General features: G+C 35.7%; 1 protein-coding gene across 1 annotated transcript in view; it reads right to left on the minus strand.

Moving 5' to 3' along the window:
* Window positions 1-6,218: 6,218 nt before the first annotated feature.
* The window catches only part of CDH9 (cadherin 9), a 90,040-nt gene continuing 71,166 nt past the window's right edge, over window positions 6,219-25,092 (minus strand). The window contains exons 7-12 of the mRNA XM_081133510.1: window positions 23,850-24,103; window positions 15,028-15,164; window positions 14,434-14,555; window positions 12,531-12,648; window positions 12,171-12,422; window positions 6,219-7,825 (exon numbers count right to left, since the gene is read on the minus strand). Coding sequence (XP_080989636.1) covers window positions 7,341-7,825; window positions 12,171-12,422; window positions 12,531-12,648; window positions 14,434-14,555; window positions 15,028-15,164; window positions 23,850-24,103 — 1,368 coding nt within the window. The 3' untranslated portion in view covers window positions 6,219-7,340. The remainder of the gene's footprint in view (window positions 7,826-12,170; window positions 12,423-12,530; window positions 12,649-14,433; window positions 14,556-15,027; window positions 15,165-23,849; window positions 24,104-25,092) is intronic.

Raw genomic sequence — 25,092 nt, forward strand, 5'->3', positions numbered from 1 at the left:
CGATACTATTGTAATTAGCTGGTTATTAATAATAGGAAGAAGCAAAGGGAAGGCCAGACATTGTAAGCATTGTCATCTGGGCAGCTACACCAGGGAGCTGCAACTTCACACTCCCCAGGGAACCACAGGTCATTCCCTGCAAATCACTGGGGGAAGGGGTCCAACAAAGAGGAGGTGGGCACATGTGCAATGAGTCACCCCCAGTGAGTTGGGTGATGTAGGGAAGGTGCCTGTCAGTCAAACTAGGGAACAGATATCACTGGCTAGAAGGGTAAGGGCCACTACAAGCCCACAGCAACATGGGACAGAACCTCTGGGCAACAGCTTTAATCCTAGCCCTGCTAAAGACACAGCTGGATCTTCTCCTTGGCGGGATGAAGGGGCATGGAACTTGGGAAACTCAGGGGTGTAATTCCACAGAAATGAAGCTTTCTATAATATCTCATCCTCTCATGCAAGTCTCAGAAAAGTATTTTTCTTGTGATATTGCAAGAAGCCCACTTCCACTGGCAACAGGTGGGAACAGGGAGATGGCCACACAGATAACAGTACTACACAGAAAGTGACTCAGTTTCTAAAGGCAAAGAGATGATATTTTCATAGATACTGTTAGGATTTGATAGCATTTTTCTGTTGTCTTTGAACGTATTGTCTTGAGTTTTTTAGTTTCTTTAGATATACTATCAAAATTTTAATATTTGGAATTATATTACTAACATAAAAATGACCACCATTGGCTTAGTGACTATATGAAAATTATAACATAGACATTGAACTGGGAAGGAACCTTATTGTCATCTTTGCTCAGCTAATTTCTAACACAGTGCTGGATCTTTCTAGATGCTTAAACATGTGTAGGAGACAAAGCCATTAAACATTGTGTCCATATGATTGTCTACATTTTAGTATGGAACAAATTTTAGCATAATGGCCTTAACAGTCATTTTTCTATTGCTTATGTTTGTAAATACTTTTTTTAAAACTTTCCTCTGAAATGACCTAGTAGATGCTAATCAGAATATGATAAAATGCAAATATATATCTATTTGTTTGCATAGACTTCATTCTTTTCCTACTGGAAATCTTATACCGGCTCCAAAGAAATAAGTGTCTAAGAAGTTTCACTAGGATTTTGATTCCAGAATCCCTTTTGTACTCATGTACTTGACAGAGTCACATTATATGCATGTATATATATGTTCCTTTTCATTACAAACAGTTTCAAAGTTAAAGATTTCTCCTTTGGCTATGTACAGGGTGGCGCAAAAGTAGGTTTACAATTATGAATATGCAAAATGAGTTTATTCTTTTATTATTTATTATTATATTATTTTCCATATGAAAAAGTTGCATCTTCTTTTGTGCCACCGTGTGTTACGGAATAAACTAATGAAGATGGGCACATGACAACTCTAAAAGTGGAAATGGTATAAATAAAATATTTAAGTAAGATAAGCACCATGAACCATGGAAGGATGTGTGTCCTTCCTTTTTTCCTTCTTCTATCAATATGCACTGCAAGGCTTTCTATTCATAAAGGAAATTTGTCTCAAAAGATGATGAATTCTATAAGCACACATGAGACCTTTCATATGAGCATATTATTCCTTAAATCATTGTCATTTTGTTCTCAGTGGATTAGAACTTAACTCATTTGTATAGTTGATTGTATTCTCTTTAGGGTTTAATTTTAAATTAAATTTTAACGAGGTAATATTCTTTTCCTCATAAATGGAAGAAGAATAAAGATGAACTTTCTCCTTTTTTCCCTCATAACAGGATTCTGCTTAAAAAATGTTGAAATTGCAACCATCCTTTGAGATTTGTAACATATATTTTAAGCTTGGGGCTTTTCTTTTTGATCAATTTACATTTACTGCTTTTCCTCTTGGACCCTTCATAGAAATTTGTAGAAGGATTTTTTTCTCTCTCAAAGATGAGCAGAATTTCCTCTTAATCTTAAGTTCACATCCTTGATCCCAATTCTCAAAGGTACTTTTGCCACGTATGCAGAAATTTATCAAAAACAGATGCCCAAAATTAAATGCGCATTTGTTTTTCTTTTGAAACACTGTATTATTTTATGTATAGACTTCTGTTGCATGGTGGCACAGATGTTTATTTGTAAAAAGAAGATGAACATAACATTTAGAGAGTAAATAGAACATATTTTTGGTAAGCTGCTGAAAATAACATATCATGCTAATTAATTAATTTGTCATATATGAACTAAAAGCAAGCAGTTTAGGTCTATTAGTTTCAACTGCATTAGAGTAGATTTTTAAATAAAATATTTTAGGAATTCAGATCGCTGTTTTATTTAACATAGATTTGCATTTAAATATCTTTTAACGTTGCTTCTAAATAATTTGTTATTCAGTGAGCAAAACTGATGGTTATTGCATTAAAGTTTTAATGAGTAAAGGTTGAGAATATTTAATATAATTTCATGATAATAAGTATGAGAGTAGAGTAATAATGAAAAATGCATATGATCTTTCATTATAGCTGGAAGGTTAAGGAATTAATTTTACAGACCATGAAATGGAAATAACTTCCCCACCATTTTATTAACCAATGCTTAGATCAGTATAATCAACTCTCCTATTCATAGCATGTCTAGTGTCTTATTTAGTGGCACTAGATCAAAATTCCTATCTGTTCATTAGGTTATTGTAATTCACTAGATAATACCCAAGTAAGAACTAGATCATAGTACATGATTATTTCTTGATAAGTTGTTTTATATCATTTAGCAAATACGTCAACATTTCTGAAACTAAAACAAGTGTGAACTTTTAGGTACATTTTTTTATGTTAGGCAGTTTATTAGTCTGAGGCCATCAGTATAGGAATCTACCATTAAGAAGGAAAACAAAGGGAATATTTAGAATACTGTGAGCTTCACAAATAGTTCATTCCCGTTCATTGGGTAACTTATAATTCAAAGTATGATTTTTTCCATGAAAATTAAAAGCTGAGTGTACAAACACACTCAGATAACATATATGAACAACCCTCTACATTTTAAAACTATGTATTATTAAATAGATGCAGTCCGTAACTGGGAATTAATATATGAACTTCTGTTTAGCACAGTGTTTTCCTAATTTTTCCCTGGCCAGTTGATTAAGTTTTCAATCACTGGAAAGTCTCAGTACTTGAAAAATTTTGGCAAATTTAAAATCACACTGGAGAAAGTACTTATAAGGGGGCAGAAGACCGTCAAAAACATCTCTCTGGCTCCCCCGTAGAATTTGGTTTAATTGGATGCACATGACTAAAAAAAGCCATACATCGTATACATTGGCCCAAGGAAAAAAAAAGTAATTGCCTGTTTCTCTATTCTTTCCTATTACTAAGAAGTTCCCATGTTCCAGATTGTTCTCTTTAGAATAAATGTGGCTAATGACAAGTGTTTGGAATTAGACTTAATTGTTGCTAGGCCCCATCCTCATTTGCTTATCCCACAGATTAATTTACAAGTGGCCTTTTAAGGTTTCAAAGCATCATATGAAAATGCAGGACGTAAGGTCCTACTCCCCCACTTCCGTCCTCAAATCCCTTGTTCTCTAGTGCTTCCTCTGCCCTAGTCGTGTGCAAGACAACAAGGCAAGCTTCTCCGTTACCTTCCTTCACAGTGTAATTACAAATTTACCTGTTATTGCTAGTTTTAACAGAAGATTCAAAATAAACGCAACTACATCTGATCTGACACACACTCCATATGACTTATTTTTTAAAGGAAAGTAATAACATACAAAAGTCTGTGGGAATTTCCCCAATCACAATTCATTTGTCATCTAAGGAAACCTAAGCATCAGAAATCTCATCCGTATTGGTGCATTTTAGTTTTTACCGTTAGTGACTATTTTTTGCACATTTTTCTACCATTTTGCCATGTTAATATCTATTGCCATGTAAAATATCTTTTGCCTCATTGTATTCTTTTCTATAAAGAAAATTATTATATGTGTTGATATTTGATAGCAAGCATTTGAATACTGAAAATCCCTGTTCCTCCCTCCAGTCTCTCCTTGACGTTCATGCCATTAAAGAATGGTAGGGAAGCACTCTCTTCATATTTGGCTCACTATAAGTGCACAGTAAATCTTTCTTGTGTCACCCTAATGAGCCACCTATTTTATACTATAACAGAGTATACATTTTTAATATTTTATTTTAATATATTGCAGCTTTAAGTTAGTTTTTGCTGTCTGTTATTCGATATTACGGCTTCAGATTCAGGTATGGTCCCTTTCTAGAACTTGTGTCCTTTCAGACCCTTTCATCTACAAGAAAAATATTTTGTATCTTTGGGTTTTGTCAAAACCTAAACTCTTACTGGACATTTTATTATATTTTTAAGCAAATTGTATATGACTGTTTTTTCTGAGGCAAATATGATTGAACAGTTCCTGGCTCAATGCTACTGCCATGTTTTCAGTCTCCTAAAATAATCCTAATACAGGAGAGGATCCTGGTTGACAGCAGAGCCTACTGAGTCGCGTTGCCCAGATTCAAAACTTTGCTTCATCTCTTAGTAACTTGTGACCTTAAATAGAGGACAAAGATAATAACGAAATAAACGACTTTGGAGACTTAAGTGAATAAGCCTTATAAAATGATGAGTAACATTTGGGACATATATACACATGCAGTGTGTGAATGTAAAGCTGTCCTCCTGCAGTTACCAACACCCTTACTCTCAGTAGCTAAATGCACATCATGCTATAATTAAAACCCCAAGAATGTTCCAACTAAAAAATTTAATATATGAATGAAATTAAACTTTGAGCAAGTTCATGATTAAGAGACTCATTAGGAAATATATCTGAAGTACTGTGAAGATGGGAATAAAAAAGCAATAAAACTATTTATTTTAAAATGTTTATAAAGCCTCCATGTATGTTATCAAGATTATTCTTAACCTTACCAAGTTATCAGTTTTAGTCATTAAAAAGTTAACTACATTTTTGTTTTATGGTTACTTGTTCAAGTAGATCGACCCCCTCAGACTTTCCAAGAGTTTCATTTGGCTATGAAGTCTGGTGATGCCATGTAAACACACCAACCAATGGGATAGGAAAAGCTGTATTATTTACATAAGTAAGATTTCTGGAGAGGGCGGGCTGGATGTCTCAAGCTAGAGAGAGGAAGGAAAGGAGACTTGACCTGGGTTTTTATTGTGGTTTGGGCATTGGGCCTAGTAAAAGTTTGCTCCTGTGGGCAGGACTTATGAGGTTTGGATTTCCTGTCTGTATCCAAGAAAGGAACGCACAGGCTTTCTTATCAGCTTGTCTAGATGTGGGGCTCAAAGAGAAGAGGGAGGAGAGAGGCTTTAAAACTATCAGTAGTCAAATAGTTGATTTTTACTAGATACAGCAATTCTCATTCATTTATTTTTTTATTTTATTTTTTTATTTTAATTTTTTTTTAAACATATCTTTATTGATTCCAGAGAGGAAAGGAGATGGAGAGAGGGAGACAGAAACATCAATGATGAGAGAGTCATTGATCAAGCCCACAACCCGGGCATGTGCCCTGACCAGGGATTGAACCCTGATCGCCCGGATCCTAGGTGGACGCTCAACCGCTGAGCCATGCCCGGCCAGGCTCATTCATTTATTTTAAATTTTTATTTATTGATTGATTTTAGAGACAGAGAAAAACACTGATTTGTTCCACTTACCTGCGCACTCATTGGTTGCTTCTTGTAGGGGGCCCTGACCAGGGACTGAGCCCGGCACCTCTGTCCCATGGTGAAGAAAAAAATTGGAACTCTTTTTTCTCATTCTGAAAACTTCTGTTGGTGGGGAAAGAATGCTTTAGATATTTTTCTTCACCTACATAACATTTCTGACAGATTAACTCTCAAAATTCACTGGTTGATCCGATAGTAAAGAATTGTGCGAAAAAAAAGTTAATCATTAACAGTTATATTTATATTTTCTATTCCAAATATGTCTCATATCCTATTGATGGGTAGATACCAGTGACTCAATAAGCACTTGTCCATTTTTAAGTGGTTGAAGCAGAAAACCACAATTTATACTAAAGCTCTTCTACAGTTCCAGTATGTTGTAGTTCCAAAGCGCATGCAGTAACATAGCTGCTTTTCCCGTCAGTCAGGTTTTAGCTCTAAATCTGTAACACATTTCCGTTGCAAGTAATATCAGAACTGCTTCCAAGAATTAAATAAAATGACATTTATTTTTATAAATACTGGTTTATTTCATAAAAATACAAAAATATAAATATACATTTATAAAAATATGAATAAATTAACACCAAGACATTCTTCAACTAAATAAGTATGGCAGTAATAGTCATTCCTATTTCCTTAGGGATATATTTCCTCCGCTTTAACTTACAAAGCAGTCGCACAAGGTTTCGTTGAATAGTAAAGGTGACTGTGTCAGTCAGCTAAGAAAACATTTATAAAGTTGTATCTAAGGAAAGGCACAGAAAGCCTTTACGCGTGTTCTACGGGTTACTGGTGGGATACACTTTCCTTCAGAGACTCAGGCAGAGAGGGTGGACAGGTCATTAAGACTTGATAAGGAAATCTGTGTCCTTCGTGTGCACTCACAGAAACTGCGCGATTAAGCAAACCCCTCACGAAGACAACGCCGACGCACTGCTTGTCGTTTTGATTTTTGTTTTTAAAAAAGCTTCCTCCAAGGGAGAGAATACAGGCCACCCAGGGTAGTAAGAAAGCGCGCTCGCAAGGACACCCGCGGTCACCGCTGTGTAGTCAAGGTCACCGGCTGTGTAGTCAAGGTCACCGGCTGTGTAGTCAAGGTCACCGGTGTAGTCAAGGTCACCGCTGTCTAGTCAAGGTCACCGGCTGTGTAGTCAAGGTCACCGGCTGTGTAGTCAAGGTCACCGGTGTAGTCAAGGTCACCGCTGTCTAGTCAAGGTCACCGGCTGTGTAGTCAAGGTCACCGCTGTCTAGTCAAGGTCACCGGCTGTGTAGTCAAGGTCACCGCTGCCTAGTCAAGGTCACCGGCTGTGTAGTCAAGGTCACAGCTGTCTAGTCAAGGTCACCGGCTGTGTAGTCAAGGTCACCGGCTGTGTAGTCAAGGTCACCGCTGTCTAGTCAAGGTCACCGGCTGTGTAGTCAAGGTCACTGCTGCCTAGTCAAGGTCACCGCTGTCTAGTCAAGGTCACCGGCTGTGTAAGTCAAGGTCACCGCTGCCTAGTCAAGGTCACCGGCTGTCTAGTCAAGGTCACCGCTGTCTAGTCAAGGTCGCCGCTGTCTCGTCCGGTCGCCGCTGTCTAGTCAAGGTCGCCGCTGTCTAGTCAAGGTCGCCGCTGTCTCGTCCGGTCGCCGCTGTCTAGTCGCGGTCGCTGTCCTGGCCCCCGAACAGGTCGGCCAGCGTCTGGAAGCGCGGCCCCCAGTCGCCCAGGTAGCCGTAGTCCTGGCCGCCGTCGGGCGCCAGCGACTCGAGGGAGCTGAGCGAGCCGGCGGCCGAGGCGCCGCCCTCGTAGGCGTAGGTGGCCAGCGAGTCGTAGGGCGGCGCGCTCGGGTCCGCGTCGCTCTCGCGCAGCCGCCGGCGCAGGAAGTCGTGCAGGTCGGCGCTGTCCCAGGGCCCCGCGCGGCGCGGCCGCGAGGCGGGGTCGGGCTGCACGTCCCTGCGCGGCGCGCCGTCCTCGCGGGCGTCCGGGTGCCGCAGCGCGCCCATGTCGAAGGCCTGCGTGTCCTCTTCCCCGCCGCCCTCGTCGTTGTAGGTCACGATGTTGTCGCGGACGTCGTCCTTGCAGATGATCAGGGCTTCCTTTTTTCTGTGTCGCTTCACGGCGGCGAACAGCACGACTAAAACTAGTTGGAGAGAGGGGGTGGTGAGCCCCGGGCGCAGGTGCCCCGCGCGCCTCCGCCTCCCAGGCCCGCGCAGCGGGAGGGGCAGGCCCGCGGGAGCAGCCGCCCGGAGCTCGGGGACGCCCCCTGCGCTCGCCCTGCTGGGCGCCCAGGCCCTGGAAACGCTTTATTCAGGCCCAGCTCGTGCATTTAGCCAGCTGCGGCGTGTGGTATCACTGCTCCCAAATGAGCATGGCTTCAAAAATACTGAAATTTTATTTTATTATAAAGCTCCTTATTGATTTCAGAGAGAGGAAGGGAGAGAGAGAGAAACATCCATGACGAGAGTCATCCATGGGCCGCCCCCTGCACGCCCCCGACTGGGGATCCAGCCCGCAGCCCGGGCCTGTGCCCTGACCGGGATCGAACCCGGGCGCCCTGGTGCTCAGCCGCTGAGCCGCGCCCGCCGGGCTGAAAATACTGAAATTTTAAAGCTACAGTAATCATTATGCCAAGAGAAATTTAGCATCAGTTGGTTATTTTTCTCAATGACTCAAGGGAATATACGTAAAGTATTACTCATATATGTGCGTTTATATGTATTTGTGCATTCTATACATCTGTTGTGTCTATATAATGCATATGTATATGTATGCGTATATATACACATATGTATATATGTATATATATGTAAGTATATATACAACATATAATATATAACTAATAACAAATAGGTATAACAGGTACATAAATATGTATGTGCTACTGATCTCTGCCCTTTCCATAGCTCATATCTGCTTGCTTACGTTTCTTTATTGCTCTGGTTTTGAAAGCCTGCTGAAGATCTGAAATGTTCATTATTGTATTTTGCATTCAAGCTTTTTGGCTAAAATGTTAATTGTACTCCCTGTATTTTCTGTGTTGTTTTTATTATTTACCTCTATCCTTACTTATATATTTACCTATATATATCTATAGTATTAAGTTAACTGTAAACTTCCCCACATATGATATACTTACTTTCTTATTTTTCATTATATTACTGGAATTTCAGGAACGCATATATTTGACAGTGAACATGCATAAAACAAATACATTATGCAATTAAAAATGCATTGAAACAAAAAGAAAACATGATGTTTCCAAATATAAATTTCCATTGAAAATGGACCCCATCCCTGATTTTATACATAAGAAAAGTGAAGCCCGGTCGGGCGTGGCTCAGGGTTGAGCGTCGGCCTAGGATCCAGGCGATGGGGGTTCGATTCCCGGTCAGGGCACAGGCCCGGGTTGCGGGCTCGATCCCCAGTTGGGTGCGTGCAGGAGGCAGCCCATCGATGACTCTCTCATCATGGATGTTTCTCTCTTTCTCTCTCCCTCTCCTTTCCTCTCTCTGAAATCAATAAAGATAAATTTAAAAAAAAAAAAAAAAAAGTGAATAATTAAAGGAAATTTTCCCAAAACACACTTACACATTGCCTGAAAGAAATAACAAATAGGTTTCCCTTACTTCAGGGCAGTTAAACGTTTTGTTAATACCACTCATATTTCACTGAAAAACAAGAAAATGTTGGCTCAAAAATCTGTTTCTTTTCTCAATCTTTGTTTCAAGGTTATACAAAATGAATTCATTTACATCGAGACTGTTCTTCACGCTGGCCCTTGAGGCCTTTATAATCCACTAAAAGCCTGTCCAATGCTGCTGTCATATCGGCCACCACACGTTCCTCAGCTCTTACTGATTGGTAGAAAGAATTTTTAAAAAATCCTTAGAAGCATCTTTAGTTAAGCTCCACAGAATGGGCTTTGAGTGCTGAGCTATATCCAGAATCATCTTGGAGACAATTTTAAAAAACTGTTCAGTAAAAATGAGACATAACTGTACTCTAGTAAAACAAGATAAAAGTAAATTAAATCCAACACTATTTGAAATCCAACAATCTAGTGAACCATGCAATAGAAAAAGGGGCTCTTTCTAAATTTAATAATGAGTGTATTCATTTATAAATTTACTGCTCTTTTATAAATAAAACAGCTATATAGTCCAATTATTTTAAATATTTATTAGCTAATATTTTGTTTACTAATTCTCACAAATGATCCTTAGGACTTATTCTTAGTGTTTTCTTCTCTGCCAGGTCAAAATTATCTGCTCCTTTTCCCTAAACTGAGATTATTAATCTGGGTATGTGATAAGGAAGGGAAAAAATGTATCATTATTTTCTCTAAACTACAACTGGAATTTAGTATTTCTTTCTATTTTGAATTTTAGCATAAACTATAGTTACAGTATGTGTGACTATTAAATCAATAGAAATCCCTTATTTTATATTATAGTTATGACATATCTCAAATGATCATTAGACTTGTACCAGAACAAGGCAATATGACAATAGTCAAGCACATTTTGCATTTTTGGTGTTTTTTGTTCAATTGACAAATACATTTTGTTTTGTTTTATATATTTCATTTCTGTAAATTTAAATTATTATTCAAACTAGGCCTATAAGCTTTACTTGACTGCTAGAGGTGTCCAAGGTACCAAAAAGATTAAAAAGTCCTACTCTAGCTGTTTATCCCCTAGTTAGCCTTGCAACATGGATACAAACTAAGAAATACCATTCTTCCAACTGTAATAGGGTATGTCTAAAATATTAATGCCGATGCTATATCACTATCTTGCAAAGAACAGACTCTCTTAACTATAGAAGTACAGTAACTCTGTCCAGCCATCAGGATATAGCCTCAAAATAGCAACAGGACTGCCTTGGAACTTTGATAATGAAACCTCCTGAGGTTTATTATCTGGTTCTAACCAATTTTAATTAAAATAATAGAAAATCACTTCACATTTAGGCATAAGTTGGGAAGGGTGAACAATAAATGTGTGCCTTCCATATTGCTAAGGAATGAAAGGTGGCAGAATTTTCAGAATGAAAGAAGCCTTCTAGGATTTGAAAATATTATACAGTTTAGTGTGATAATGCTGTAATATCTAAACTTACTTGGGGGGGTGCTTTTGTTCCCCCATGGATGCATGCATGTCTTTATGTATGTTTATGTATGATATTAACATAAGAATAAAAAAATCAAGTTTGAAATACACATAATTTCATGTTCTTATTTAGGAAATTAGAACTATCTGAGCAAATAAAACAATTTGAAAAGCATAAAAGTAGCATTTTGCTAAAAGGGCAAGCCAAAATTTAATCTTAATGGGGGATACAAAAATATTTTACTGAAGAGCTGAACTTTCTAGCAGCAGGTAGAGATGCTGACTGCTGATGGTGATGGTAGTAGTGTGTATGTTCTAACACCCTGAAAAAATGTTTTTCTAAATAGCTGGATCATTTTTAACTGAGAAATAATGGTTTCCCTTCACTTTCATCAATCCCCCACTGAAGTCCTGCAAGGATATCTGGCCAAAGGGATTTCATCCAGATAGCTTGAAAGGATTTGCAGTGAAAAGGAGCCAGCACATATGGGCATTGGAACATAAATTTGGCTAGCTATCCTGCCCTAAGCATGAGCATGTTGGATGCATATTTGTTGGAAACAATTTTGTGGTAATGTTTTACAGTGGAACAACTGCTTAATTGAATTAAATCGTTGTCCTGTTAGGGCATGCTCAAATAAAACATTTGCTATTGGAAACATGACCTTATTTAGAAAATATTGCAGGTATAGATATTCTATAGAGATATTTTAAAAAAATGAACATAAGATTTTAAAATGGTGTATTACACCTACATATAACAAATTTTATGAAAAAAATATTTATCTTCTTGTGACAACTTAAATATGTTTGCTGTCTGATAGGCATAACTTAGTATTTGTTAGTAATATTATTTATAAAGGTAGTCTTTAGTTTTGAGAATAGCTAGAAAGAAGAATTCTGAATCCAAATAATCTGGGTCTTAATGGTAATTAAACACTTTCTAAAGGGGTGACTTGTGTAATTTATTTAGCCTTTCTGTAGATAAAAATAAAAGCATTTACCTTACAGAGTTGATGTAAAAATTAAATCAATTATTAAATTAAAGCTCATTAGAATAGTGACTATGTTTAGCACTAAAGAGTACAAATATAAGATAAAAAAATCAGTTCATGTAAAATATCACTAGCTATTTTACCCTTGTTTTTGATCCCTAGAATGCTAGACCTATCCCCACAAACAAAACGATTCTTTTTCTAGTTGAAAGGAGATTTTAAAAAAAATTTATATATATATATATGTATATATATATATATATACATATATATATATATCCCATCTTTAGCTATAGAGAAGACTGCTCTGCAGCGCAGGGCCACAGGGCAGTGCGGGGGACAGTGCTGAGGGCTGAATGGCATTGGGGCGTCGCTTTACCCAGGAGTATGACCACGCAGAGAAGGCTGGCCACCAGGGCCCCGGTGCTCAGGCCGGCCGAGAGGAGCAAGGCCTGGGCGTTGCAGGACTGCATGTTCCCTTGGCCGTCGCAGGCGCACACGCGGATCGTGAGCGTGCCAGTGCTGCTTTGAACTGGATAATCGTTGTCAAAGATCAAAATTGGTAGTAGATAGGTGCTCATTTTGTAGCGGCTATACCCATCTTTTCGAGTCATGATTCCTGCTGTGTTATCTGGGGGGGGGGGGGGGCGGGGGAGGCGAGGGGGAAACAACTCACATTAGTATTTAATAGTGCATCTGAAGGTCTTATCATTTTTTTGTTTTAAAAAGTGCTCTATACCTTTATTATCTACAATGGTGAAGTTTGGGTTGAGGGGAAACTCTGGTACTGGTTCAAAGAAGAACTTGTGTCCTCGGGGAGGATCGTCTTTGTCCATGACACTGACAGTCTGAATCAACTGAAACAAAATACATTAAGTAAAGCACAGCACTATGCAATTCTTGTTGTTACAAGGCATTTTTGTGCTTTAACCTTTAAAAGACAGCATCATACAAACTCCATATATTTTCCAGGATCAACTGTACAAATAATGGTTTCTTTCCTTTTGCCTGTAAAAAAGAATGGTATATGCTTAGGTTTCTGAGTATTTAAATATACCACTGAAATTAAAGAAACAAAAAAATACACCATCTTCAGAAAATTATGCCAAGGTTTTTTATGGTTATATCTAACGTAACTGAATTAATCCAGAATGAAAAATGTCCATCAAGTATTAGTTAAGGGTACCTCTATGAGTCATTGCCTGATTCCTGGCCAGTGGAAAGGAAACTTTAAAGGAAAATTTTACCACTCTAGCACCAATCCTCTTTGAACTTTTTTAGAAGGCGCCAGTCTTTTTTTTTGTTAATTGGTTACCAATCTGTTGTCTCCACTAGATAATGGTTGTCTCAAAGGCAGAGAACAGATGAATTTTTTAAAATGTAAGTGCTTAGCATAACCACCTCCTATAGATTAAAATCACTATTAATATAGTTTTGGAAAATGAGAAATAGGTCCTATAGTATCAGCAATCAAAAGATTGTACAACTACGGGGCCCCATAACTACAGTCATATTGTATATTTTATTCAAATTATTTGTCTTTTTCAGTGGTATTTGCAAAGTTTAGAAAAATACACAAATAATGCTTCTAAAGTTTTGTAAAATCAGTGTCAAAGCGGAGAAATTACAAAACCTCTTAGCTAGGCTCACTGTAAGTCAGAGGTGTGCTCTAGTGCGATGATTGGAGCAGCAAATGACAAATTGGGTGCAAAAATTCCACTGAGCACTTTATTATGGAAAAAACACTAAGTTACACATCACAGTGCCTGTTTTTCTAGTCTGGGGCATGCCATCTGTGAGATTTGAAATCACAGCCACTTAATTGCTCTTACTTTTAAATGTCTCTTCTACAAAAACAGTTGCACCACTTCCAGGTAACAGAGTCCAACATTCTTTTATGAACAGTTATTAGAATTTCACAGTAGTTTTTTGGTTGTGCACCTTCTATAGGCTCACTAATCTGCAGGCTCACTAGTCAAGAGGTTTCCTCTGTACGTTGATATTAACCATAATTTCATTCATTTTGACAGAGTGACATGTAACCTTAGGTGTTTTTAATAACTGTGCTTCTGAAAGTGCACAATTATTAATACAAACTGAATCCCCTGTTTCTCCTTAGAAGCATGACATAGAAAATAATGTACATAATATTCTTACTCAATATTCTGTTCCAGAGTAGCAAAAACATATATATATATAGTATTTTAAATCATAAACAACATTGGTCCTTTGATTACATGACTATGAGTTCTTGAAATGATTAGATGGATCATTGTTTAAGCATATTTTAAGAGAGAATACATATTAGTAGCTTAAAATATATTATGTTTTCTTTTTATTCATGTTAATTTTTTCAAGAAAATTATTTTACATCAACTATATGGAAATGATATAGATATTTTAATAGTAGTATATATATTAAAATAATCAGTTAATATATTTTATCATTATAAAACATCAATTTGTAATATATCAATAACTCACATGAATAAAAAAAAGAAAGGCATACTAATAGACAAGTAAAGAATATCTATAGGCTATTATCAGTTGACTTGTATCCCTCCAAAATATATATTCAAGCCCTAATCCCCAGTACCTGTGAAGAGGAAATGTTATTTCTAGTTTATAATAATTTTATTTACCTGCCCAGGTTTTGCATTTTCACAAACAAATGTTTCATAGTACATGGCAAATTCCGGAGCATGGTCATTTATATCTAGAATTCTGATGAAGACAGGAATTTCACTACTTTGTTTTGAGTTATCTGCAACAAGAACATGTAGGAGATTTCAGTCGCACTTACAGAGAAGCAGTGATACCACTCTCCCCATTTGTAACTTAGCAACAGATCATTTCTGTGGAATTCACTACTTGATTGGATTGCTGATGGATATCTCAGCTTTCTTACATGGTCCAGATGGGAAGCATGACCAAAAGAGGAGAATATGATAGATAATAAAATATTATTTTGTAAGAGATAATTCTTTAGACTGCTTATTTTATGAGGTTAAATTACATTTCTATCTTATGGCACGGTATAAAGAAAATCAAGTTTAAAATAGATGAATATTTGGTAATCATTAAAATAATGAAAAAACCCAGGCACTCTAAATCATTTTTCTTAGATCTTTCTAATGATAAAATCATCCCACTCAAGAAAAAGAGTCTACTTAATGCCATTATTTTATCACTTTGGTGAAAAATAATGTGTTCAGATGGATGTATTTTCAACTTACTTATTTCTGTGGCTATAATGGTGATGTTGTGCCATGGAGATGATTCCCGGTCAAGGGGCTTTAAAGTGAAAATAGAGCCATTTTCTGCATGGATACTGAAAATCCGATCCATATCAGTGTGCCGATCAACAGAGTATCTAAAAGAAAGAGACTCATAAATCCAAGCGTTGTTTTAAGATTAGTTCACTTACTATTTCTTAAACTTAGAGGCATACAAAACAAGGTTCTGATCAAGACATGGCCAGTAAAATGCTGAAAACTTTTTTGATTTTTTATTGAGTGTAATTATCATGTAGACAATCTGATATTTTTGGCTATTTCCATTATTACAGTTCCATGATTACACATACTTCAGTCATAATTTATACTCATGAGCCCTTGTGGCAGCCTTTGGTAAGTTTTGAATTGTCACTTGGTTTAATTATCCTATCATAGACCCATGCAATGCTTGAGACATACTAAGCAGTTACATTAAACTTGAGAGAGTCAATTGCATTGGGTAAATAGAAATTGTTTAAAAAACATGTAAGGACACGTGTCCACAGAGTCCTTATGAGCGTAAGTGAACATGGAGTGGCTGTTCATTGCTTTTGAAAGGCTATTCAAAGAACACAGCTGAATCCAACCTATTCCAAATAAAAATGAAGAGGCATTTTCACAGAGTTCCATGAATATTTCTCATTAGGTCTTGATATGGAAGATGTCACCATAAACTTTGTATCATTCTATGGTTGGCAAAATAATGCCACTCCCTAAAGTATGTCCATCTCCATATCCCTGGAACCTGTGATTATGTTACTTTACATGGTAAAAGTTACTTTGCAGATGTGACTAAGGTAAAAAAAAAATGGAGATGGAGATTAACCTTGATTATCTAGATGGGCCTAAAGTAATCATATGTACCCTTAAAAATAAAAGAAAGCAGAAAAGTAAAATACTAGCTTCTACATGAATCACATTGGGAAAAATTGTTAAAAACAAATTTTGATTCAGTAGGTCTAGTGTGGGAGCTGGGATTCTGCATTTCTAACAAACTCTTGGATGAATCCCATGTGGCAAATTCATGGACAAGGTTTGAATAGCAAGGTGATAGACCATGGGGTAAACTGGTAAAAATAAGAAACAGTTATAGGCAACTAATAGACTAATCAGCATCTGGTGTCGTCTTCATTTTCCTAGGAATCTATTAAAAACACTTAACAAATGAATTCCTTTTTAATCTGGTGATTTAGGAGATAACGGTTCCCATATAAATCTGCAATATATTTACTATCAGGCACTGACTTTGACAAACATAAGTAATATATATTTAGGTTTCTAAATATTGTGAAATACTGGCAATTTTTAAACATTGGATGAAAATACATTTATCTAAATGATATAATTTTTTGGAGAGTTGAGTTGTTTTAATAAAGAGCATGTGACTTAGTCAATTAGTATATGAATTATGTGGAATTTAAGGCATATGTCAGTAAACTCAGAATTCAAAAATAATTTAAACAATTTAACATAGTACATGATGGTGTTTTCCTAATTTATTTTCCACTAAACTTGGTAAATGATTTGTTCAGGCTCACAAATACTGCTTCAAAGTGAGTTTGTGGCATATATATGTGTGTATATATGTATATATATACACACATATATATATACACACATATATATACACACATATATATATATATATACACACACACATATATATATATACTTCTTTTCATCTTAAAAGTGGAATAACTAAAAAGTGAAATAGCTAAAAACTTTAAATAGTTGTTCCCAGGTTTCTTTCTGTACCTTACTCCCAAAATATGGAACTGGCTCAGTCACCCCCTTGCCGTCCTTTGGAAGGGTAGTGCAATGAATGATATAGCTGAATGGAAATAGCAGTGTTCCCTCACTTTTTCAATAATCGTGATTGTAATTTTCCTACATAATTATTATAAAAAATATTTGGATTTTTTGAAAAACTCGTATGACATATGGTAACAGCACAAGAAAGGGTAGCTATACTTCTGGAGTGGGAAATCCTAGGTAGGACATAATTAGAAACCTAAATATAATAATAAATATATAAAATACATAATGATATATAAATAATTCCTAAAAGCAAAAGCTCTATTGGTTTTAACCAAGAATTCTTTGTCAGACAAGAATCTGAGATAATTCTTATTCTTAAGATCACTATTAATGTACTAAAATTGAGAATGACAGTCATATTAATTGTTTTAATCTCTGTTGTTTAATAGTGCTAAAATTAAATCAACTATACTGTCTACAATTTAGTTCCTAATGTGGGCTGAAAAAGTCACTGAAACATTAAAATAATGGCTTATTTTTCTTAATTCTTCTTAAGAATAAAAACAATCTAAAATGAAAAAAAAGACAGCAAAGTAAAACAACATAGCCACATCTATGCAATGAATGGGACTCAATTCATAATATTCACCTTCATGTATTTCCCTCCATTATTGGAAAGGTCAATAGTTAATTATTATCTGCTTATGGTAGAATAGATCTTGGATTTCTTCCTACTGTTCACATTGAATATCAAAGAGGAAAATAAAAATCCCTTTGTGCCCACTGCTACTTGCCCTACAGATTTGTACGATAGTTTCTCTGGTTGAAGAATAGCTAACCATCCTAACATTACACAAACCTAGTTTTGACTTACTTGGAGCTTATGTGGAATCAAAATAGATCTGAATTTTGGCTGCTCTACTTTTAGGTTCAAACTTGAAAGACACTGTTTTTAAGTTAAGAATTCATGAAGGACTATCACTTTGATGATTTAGAAATGGCTTACTTTAACATTAACACTGCAAACTTTCAGTTCTATATTCTGAAATTTGCCCCCTTGCAAATAATGTCCTGCAGTTTTTCAAATTCCAGGGATAATTTTATTTACTTAGCAAGCAATATTTTATTTTCAATGCAGAATAGGCCATTCCGGTTTACCTATTAATAATAAATGTACTGGATTACAACAAATGAGCAGAAAGAGCCCTATAAACATTTAATACAGGACAAAGCTATCTCTGTGTGCCAGCAGATTGCCTATTAAAACAACATTTTATTGATCTCCTTACATGGAATTTGAGCAATAATTTTTAAAAATGACCACTGGCATAATTTTTTGAATGAATACCTTCTGCAGAGACAGGATCCAATCATATAGGCTACAAATAGCAAGTAAAAAAGATCACCAGAGAACTGAGCCTGTGGAAGCTGAAATCTGGGTTAGTTGGATGCTCTTTGTTTTTTGTTCGTTTGTCTCTTTGTTTTGTGTTCTATCTTTCACAAACACACATCAGATGTCTGTAATTATATCTACTACAAAAAAACACACGTAAGTTAAATTTTAGGCACCAGAACAAATTGATATATGAAAAAATATATCAAAGATAGCATTTCTTTTTTCTTTACTGAATTCCAGGCACACCATTGAATAAATAAGTCAGTATAATTAGGCTATGGCTATGCTCTTTCCTTTCCAGCCACCACTTTTTAGAAATGTGTTTTCTGGCTATGGACTATAAAACCTTCATCCCCCTTCAAAAACATGTATCTATGTCATGTTTGAACAAATAGTTCAAATCTTTTTTTTCTTTGCAGATATTAGTGACATAATTTCAAATTATTATTTTAATCTCTGTAATAAAATCAGCAACTACTAGAGAGACATATAATATATGAAAGCACTTATTCACTTAGTCTAGCTTATGGTGGAATCATGTACATTTTATTGAGGCTTAACTAATTTCTCACCAGCACTTTTGTTTTGGACTTACTCTCAATTTGACCTCAGTAAAAAAAAAAAAAAAAGAGCACTTAAAAAATTCATTGAACTTTAAATTTGTTCAGCATTAAATAGGTGTAAAATGAGACAACATGTTTTTTCAGAACCTGTAAAGCTGTAATCAACCCTATAACTTGGGAAATCCATGATTACTAATGAGGTGAAGCAGAGCTGACAGCAGCTGCTAATTGTAACCAGAATCTCATGTTGCAAGTGGCAGATGTATTTCAGAAAATATCTTTGATGAACAGATTTACTGGTGGGTGAAAATTAGTTCCCAAGCTTTCCTTGGAAATATTTCTCCTTGATGCTTATCATAGCCTGTTTCTGCTCTGGGGATCAGCCATCTTTCTAAATGCTATCAGAACAAACAAATGAGTCACATTACAATGTTGCCTCCTTGTTGAATTATTGCTGGGTTTTCACACTATAATTGGATATCTAAAGCATTTATTTCATACATTTCTATGCTAACAGGAAGCAACTTATATGCTATATTTTCAGGATGCCTTTTTACTTTGGCAGGCTTGGCCGTATAATTTTAGGACATAATTTGAGATTAATTTGTTCTCAATATTTTTATTCTGTCATAATTCTTGAGATTTTACAGGTAAAACTGCTGTTCGTTGTTTTTTTAAGACTTGATACCACATAAAAAGCAACTATTTCTCGGATAGCTGTGAACTTAAAAATTTATCAACCACTTTCATATACTGTGAAGCAAGGTTGCAAATTTTACTATCAGTTTTTGGCCCAGAAAATTGACTTCTAAAATTGTATCCTCATGATATCAGATATAGGGCAGGATGTGTGCGTGTGTGTGTCTGTGTGTGTGTGTATGTTTGTGTGTATATGTCTCCAAACAATCTGAACTTTTATCAGTGATGTATCACCTATATGATTGTATGTTATTTTATACAATACAAGTTTGAGAAATTAATGTCATTAGCAAATATCCACAATGAATAAAAATACACACCTAGATATATATTATAAAAGCTCTACTTAATAAAAATAGAGATACAAATTGAATAAATATACTATGATATCCAAGTATTTGGAATATGTACTATGATATCCAAATATTTGGAGCTGCGCCATGGACGCAGCCCTATAGCGGGGAGCTCATAGCAGGGCTCAGCCAAAAGAGTGGAGGAATCAGGTTGTGGCTGGCACTGCCTTCAGCTGGGAGGAGCAGAGATTCAGTGGTCATTCCTGCAGGAGTGCGCAGTACACGCTGTGGCTGAGCCCAGAGATCTAGACAAGAACACGGCATGAAAGTGTGGTTGCAGCTGTCGGTGGTCGGCATTCCAGACAAAGACGTTGCACCCGGGTACACCGTAACTTCCAAGAGCTTTCTCCCTCTGCCCTTGGTGTCAGATTGCCCAGTACAATATTTGCAAGCCGATAACTGGTACTACAGAGCCACTTTTTCCCCTGAGTAAAGGGTTCATTCTGTGACTGGTCCCAGGGCTGAGGTGCAGGTGGACCCCAGGAAGGTCTGAGGTCATCATTACTAGGAAAGCAAAACAACACAGAAGGCTGCCAGGTTGGCTCTGCCTACCCCACCCCAACACATTGTGGCGACACTGAGAGCAGCATCTCGCTGCAAGGGACAGCACTGGGATGTCACAAAGTTAAAATACTTGGGATTCAACTCCACCCACTGGAAAGTAACAGAAAGACCTCTTCATAGTAATCTGCTAGAGAAGTTCCACTCATATATAGATGCCTTCTCTTCAGGGTATCTACCCAAAAAACTTGAAAGCATTTATTCACAAAGATATATGTAGCCCTGTGTTCATTGTAGCACTATTCAATGTGGCCAAGACATGGAAACAACCGAAGTGTCCTTTGATAGGTGGTTGCATAAAGAAGATGTAATATATATATATACACACACATACATTCACACACACATTGGAATACTGCTAAGCCATAAGAAAAGATGAAATAATACTGTTATTTGTGACAACATGGATGGACCTTAGAATAGTATGCTAAGCAAAATAAGTCAGTTGGAAAAAGCTAAGAACCATATGTGAGATATAAAACTGAAACTCATAGACATGGACAAACAACATGGTTATTTCCAAAGGGAAGGGGGTGGGGGACAGTAAAGTGTAAAGGGGGCCAAATATATGGTAACAGAAGATGATTTGATTTTGGTTGTTGGGTGCATAATGCAATAGGCAGATCATGTATCAGAGAAATATACACTTGAAACCTATATGATCTTATTAACCAATGTCACCCCAATAAATTTAATAAAAATAATGTTTTTTCTTTTGTACAATTTTGTCCTTGAGGACTCTGCTTTATACCACTAAATTTGGTCTAATTAGTCAATGGATGAGGAACATTATATCAATTACATTTAATTAATAATCAGAACAGTAAGAAAGCATAGTAAAGAATTGGCTATGCATTCAGATCAACAATAGGTGAATCCTCTGTCTGCTAATTATTTTTACTATATCCTTTGGAAAGTTCCTTAAACTCTTTGCAACTCAGTTTATTCTTCTATAAAATGTGGGTGATAATGGTACTTACCTTATAAATTTGTGGTAAAGCTTAAATGAACTGTAAATATAAAGCACTTTAGACAGTTCTAGTTCACAGTAAACGCTCAACAAAATAACAATTATTTTATGGAGGAAAAGACAGGCAAAATGTTTGACAGTTTTATGCAATTAATTTGTTGCCAAATTTGAGTAATAGAACATATATTTTGTTGCTTATTACTTTACTTTATAATAAATGAAAATATTGTGTAAATGATTGTTAAACTGGTACAGCTTGATGAAACTCTTGATGCTCTCTGAATAAATAAGTACCCTTGGCAACATGGAAAAGTCAGGGTGCCCCTCTCAAGTTAACCAACATTCATTGAACTCCTAATATACAAGATATCATACTAAATGAATAAGAAAAGCATACACAGATTATTAAGATTTGGTCTCATTCATACTGAGGATTGCTCAGTAGTTTGTCAACAAATGGTTCTTCATCTGAAAGAATTAATATGCTGCCACTGTGTAGAACTCTCTAACAGTGGGTGATATTAATAAACAAAAGTTACAATCAATTACTTCTTAAAAACATTAATGTGAAAGTTTAACAGAAGCCTTTGGTGCCACAAACTTGGAAGAAATAGTCACAGTCAACATTGACTACTGTTTTTTTTGAGGGGGGGGATCTGGCAAAAACTATCAAAGACAGATACTTATTGAGCATTCATAGTTAGTTACTGGTATGAACAGTCCCTTATTCTTTTTTAGTGTAAGTGGTGATTCATATCCATTGCAATATCGCAAAAACATGAAACTACTTTAAGCTATTGTTAATTTTAAAATATGACATGTAGGAGATGCCAAACCAATCAGCCACATATAATTTTAATAAAATAAAAATAAACATTATTTTGGATATAAACATGCTAGTGCACATACACAGGACCACTGGAGAAGCTAGATTACTCATTCATTTCATTTTAGGAGTTTTGTTTTATGCAATATAGGGATTTTAAATACATTTTATGCATTCAGATAAAAATTGTCAGAGTAATCTCCTGTGCATTAATATTATAGTTCATGTTTATAAATAATATTGAACAATATACATAATACATAACTTAAACACAAATGTTTATTATAATAAAAATCTAAGTAAATTTTATTCAAATTAGCCTAAAATTAGCCAAATATTTCAAGGTAATATAAACTCTGAGTATTAACTATAAAATCTGAGCATTAACTACAGATTAAAATTATGGACTTATAATATATTAATCAACAAATTAAAAATTCATTAAGATATATTTAGTGCAATAAGTGCTGCTTTATAAATTAACACTATCAAATAGTCATTACCGCTTTTAAAAAATTAATAATTATATGTTTAGTATTGTGCTTATTAATTTTCTATGTGATAGTATGACATAAATTCTAGGGAATTTGGGATTTTCCAATAATAATTTACCCATTTATTTTCTTTAATTAAAAATTTAAATTTGCCCTGGTCAAAGGCACATAGTTGGGTTGCATTTGATCCCCAGCCCTGGTTGGGGCACAAGCAGGAAGCAACCGATCGATCTCTCTCCCCCACTTCCCTCCCTTCCATTCTCTCTAAAAACCAATGGAAAAAATATTCTCAGATGAGGGTTAATAAAAAAAAAAATAAATTTTAACATAGCACAATTTTATTCATTTTACTAGCCACACATCAGCACATAATGCATTATTTATCTGTCTTTTCCACACTCTGTCTTCAACATATCTACGCATCTTCATTCACCCATCCTATATATCCATTTATTATTTGCATTCTCATTAAGCACTATGTATAAATTTAAGTTTCTGGCATATTGAAAGCTTTGAAATGGTTAATACAATATTCAAACTTTGTGAAAGTATCACACTATATTATACAACATTATACACATTTTAACACTTTTACTATTCTCAAATATTATTACTATCATTACTAATTCTGTTATTAGCATATAATTGACATTGTTTTTCCAAAATTTTAATATATGCTATTCCTGGTGACTGTTTCAAAAGGAGATATTTCAACATTTTCAAGGCCTCTTTTACTATTTCTAGAGGAACACATTTTTTTTCTAATTTATTTGCTTAGGTTATTTATTATTTGAACTACCATTTACCAAAGTGGGACAATAAGATATAATCACAACACCTAAGGAATTAAAAATCACAGACTGAAGACTGACAGCCCGATTTTCAAACCCAGCTTGGCCACTAATTATTTGGCAAGCGATTTAAATGCTCAGTGCCTTAGTCTAACTGTCTTCAGAAAGGTATGATAATAGGATCTACCTTATAAAGTGATGAGTCAAATTAAATAATATATGCAGAGCACTTAGAAGACAGCCCACTTAAGAGTTTGTGCTATGGAAGTGTCTGTACCTGATCATACATTGTACAATGTTATTTTTTCACATAGCTTGTAAATGATGAGAATATTATTTTTCTGCAAACTTGAATTTTCTCACAATACTTACTGTATGAAGTTGTTTGTGGCATCTGGGTCATAGGCTGTGACTTGCCCGATGATGCTGCCTTCCTTCACATCTTCATCTACCTCCATCAAGTAGGAAACCTGACTGAACACAGGAGGCTCATCTATGTCTCCCACAGATATTTTGACCACAGCTGTGTCTTTGAAAGGTCCCAGGTGTAGGAATCGTGGATCTGGGTGCGTGTTACTTGCATCCACTCTTAAAGTGTACAGCATTTTGTTTTCAAAATCTAAATTCTGAGGTTAAATAAAATAAGAAAAGTTAAGATGATATAGCAGGCGCAACAATGAAAGACAACTTCAATATTATATTTAATAACCAGCTCTCTTAATGGTACCAGTAATTCTGGCTAAATAATTTTCCCAATTATTACTTCATAGGTATATCAAATGAATTAGTAAATACTGTTATGCCTTACACTTATTTACAGGAGGTAATCATATTATAGCATACACATTAGTAGTGTTTCCCAGTTAATAATACATTTCACATTTTGGTGGTCTCAGGTTTATTATCTAATGGATACATAGGTTATTTATTTTTATTACTATTATTATTGCAAAAGTTATACAAAGTTAAAATTAGAGGAAAAAATAAAATAGAGATTTATCAAACTATTCACAAAAGTTGCATCCTTAGGTCCTACATTTCTAAAACTGGTATTATAAAAAGAAAAGAAAAATCATTCATCTGAGCACTGAGGAAAGCAAGAGGTGAATGAAAGCAAGCAATCAAGGCAATAGAAAGTAATCAATATTTAGCTGGATTCTTCTTTGTAAGCTTCATAATGTTATCCCACACTGCATTAAACCTCAAGAAATCCAACAAAAACAACCACATAGCATCTTCAGGCCTCATCACCTTGAATAAAACATCACATTTCACAATTTATGCTAAAAAGTGCATGAAATAAAACGATGGCTGCATGCCTATTTTTTCTGCCACGGAGAAACATGATGTAGTCCTTTGGAGGTTGTCTAATCCTGGTTTGATTGTTGCCTTCTATAAGCCCGAGCAGTAAAGGTTTTACATCGCTTTGTAAGTGTCAGTGATGAAGGTGCTTAAAACTTACTTGAAGTGAAATCACAGCTGTCCCCACTCACCCGGGAGATAGACAGCCTGTAAAGGGTGGGCAAAATAAACCCTAGGCTTTCCTTCCCTTAGCTGAAAAGCAAAACTCAACCAGAAAGTGCTCAATAAGAAAATGAAGACGGCGAGAAGAAAC

This window comes from Miniopterus schreibersii, assembly GCF_964146895.1.
Source record: "Miniopterus schreibersii genome assembly, chromosome: 3".
Classification (NCBI taxonomy): domain Eukaryota; kingdom Metazoa; phylum Chordata; class Mammalia; order Chiroptera; family Miniopteridae; genus Miniopterus; species Miniopterus schreibersii.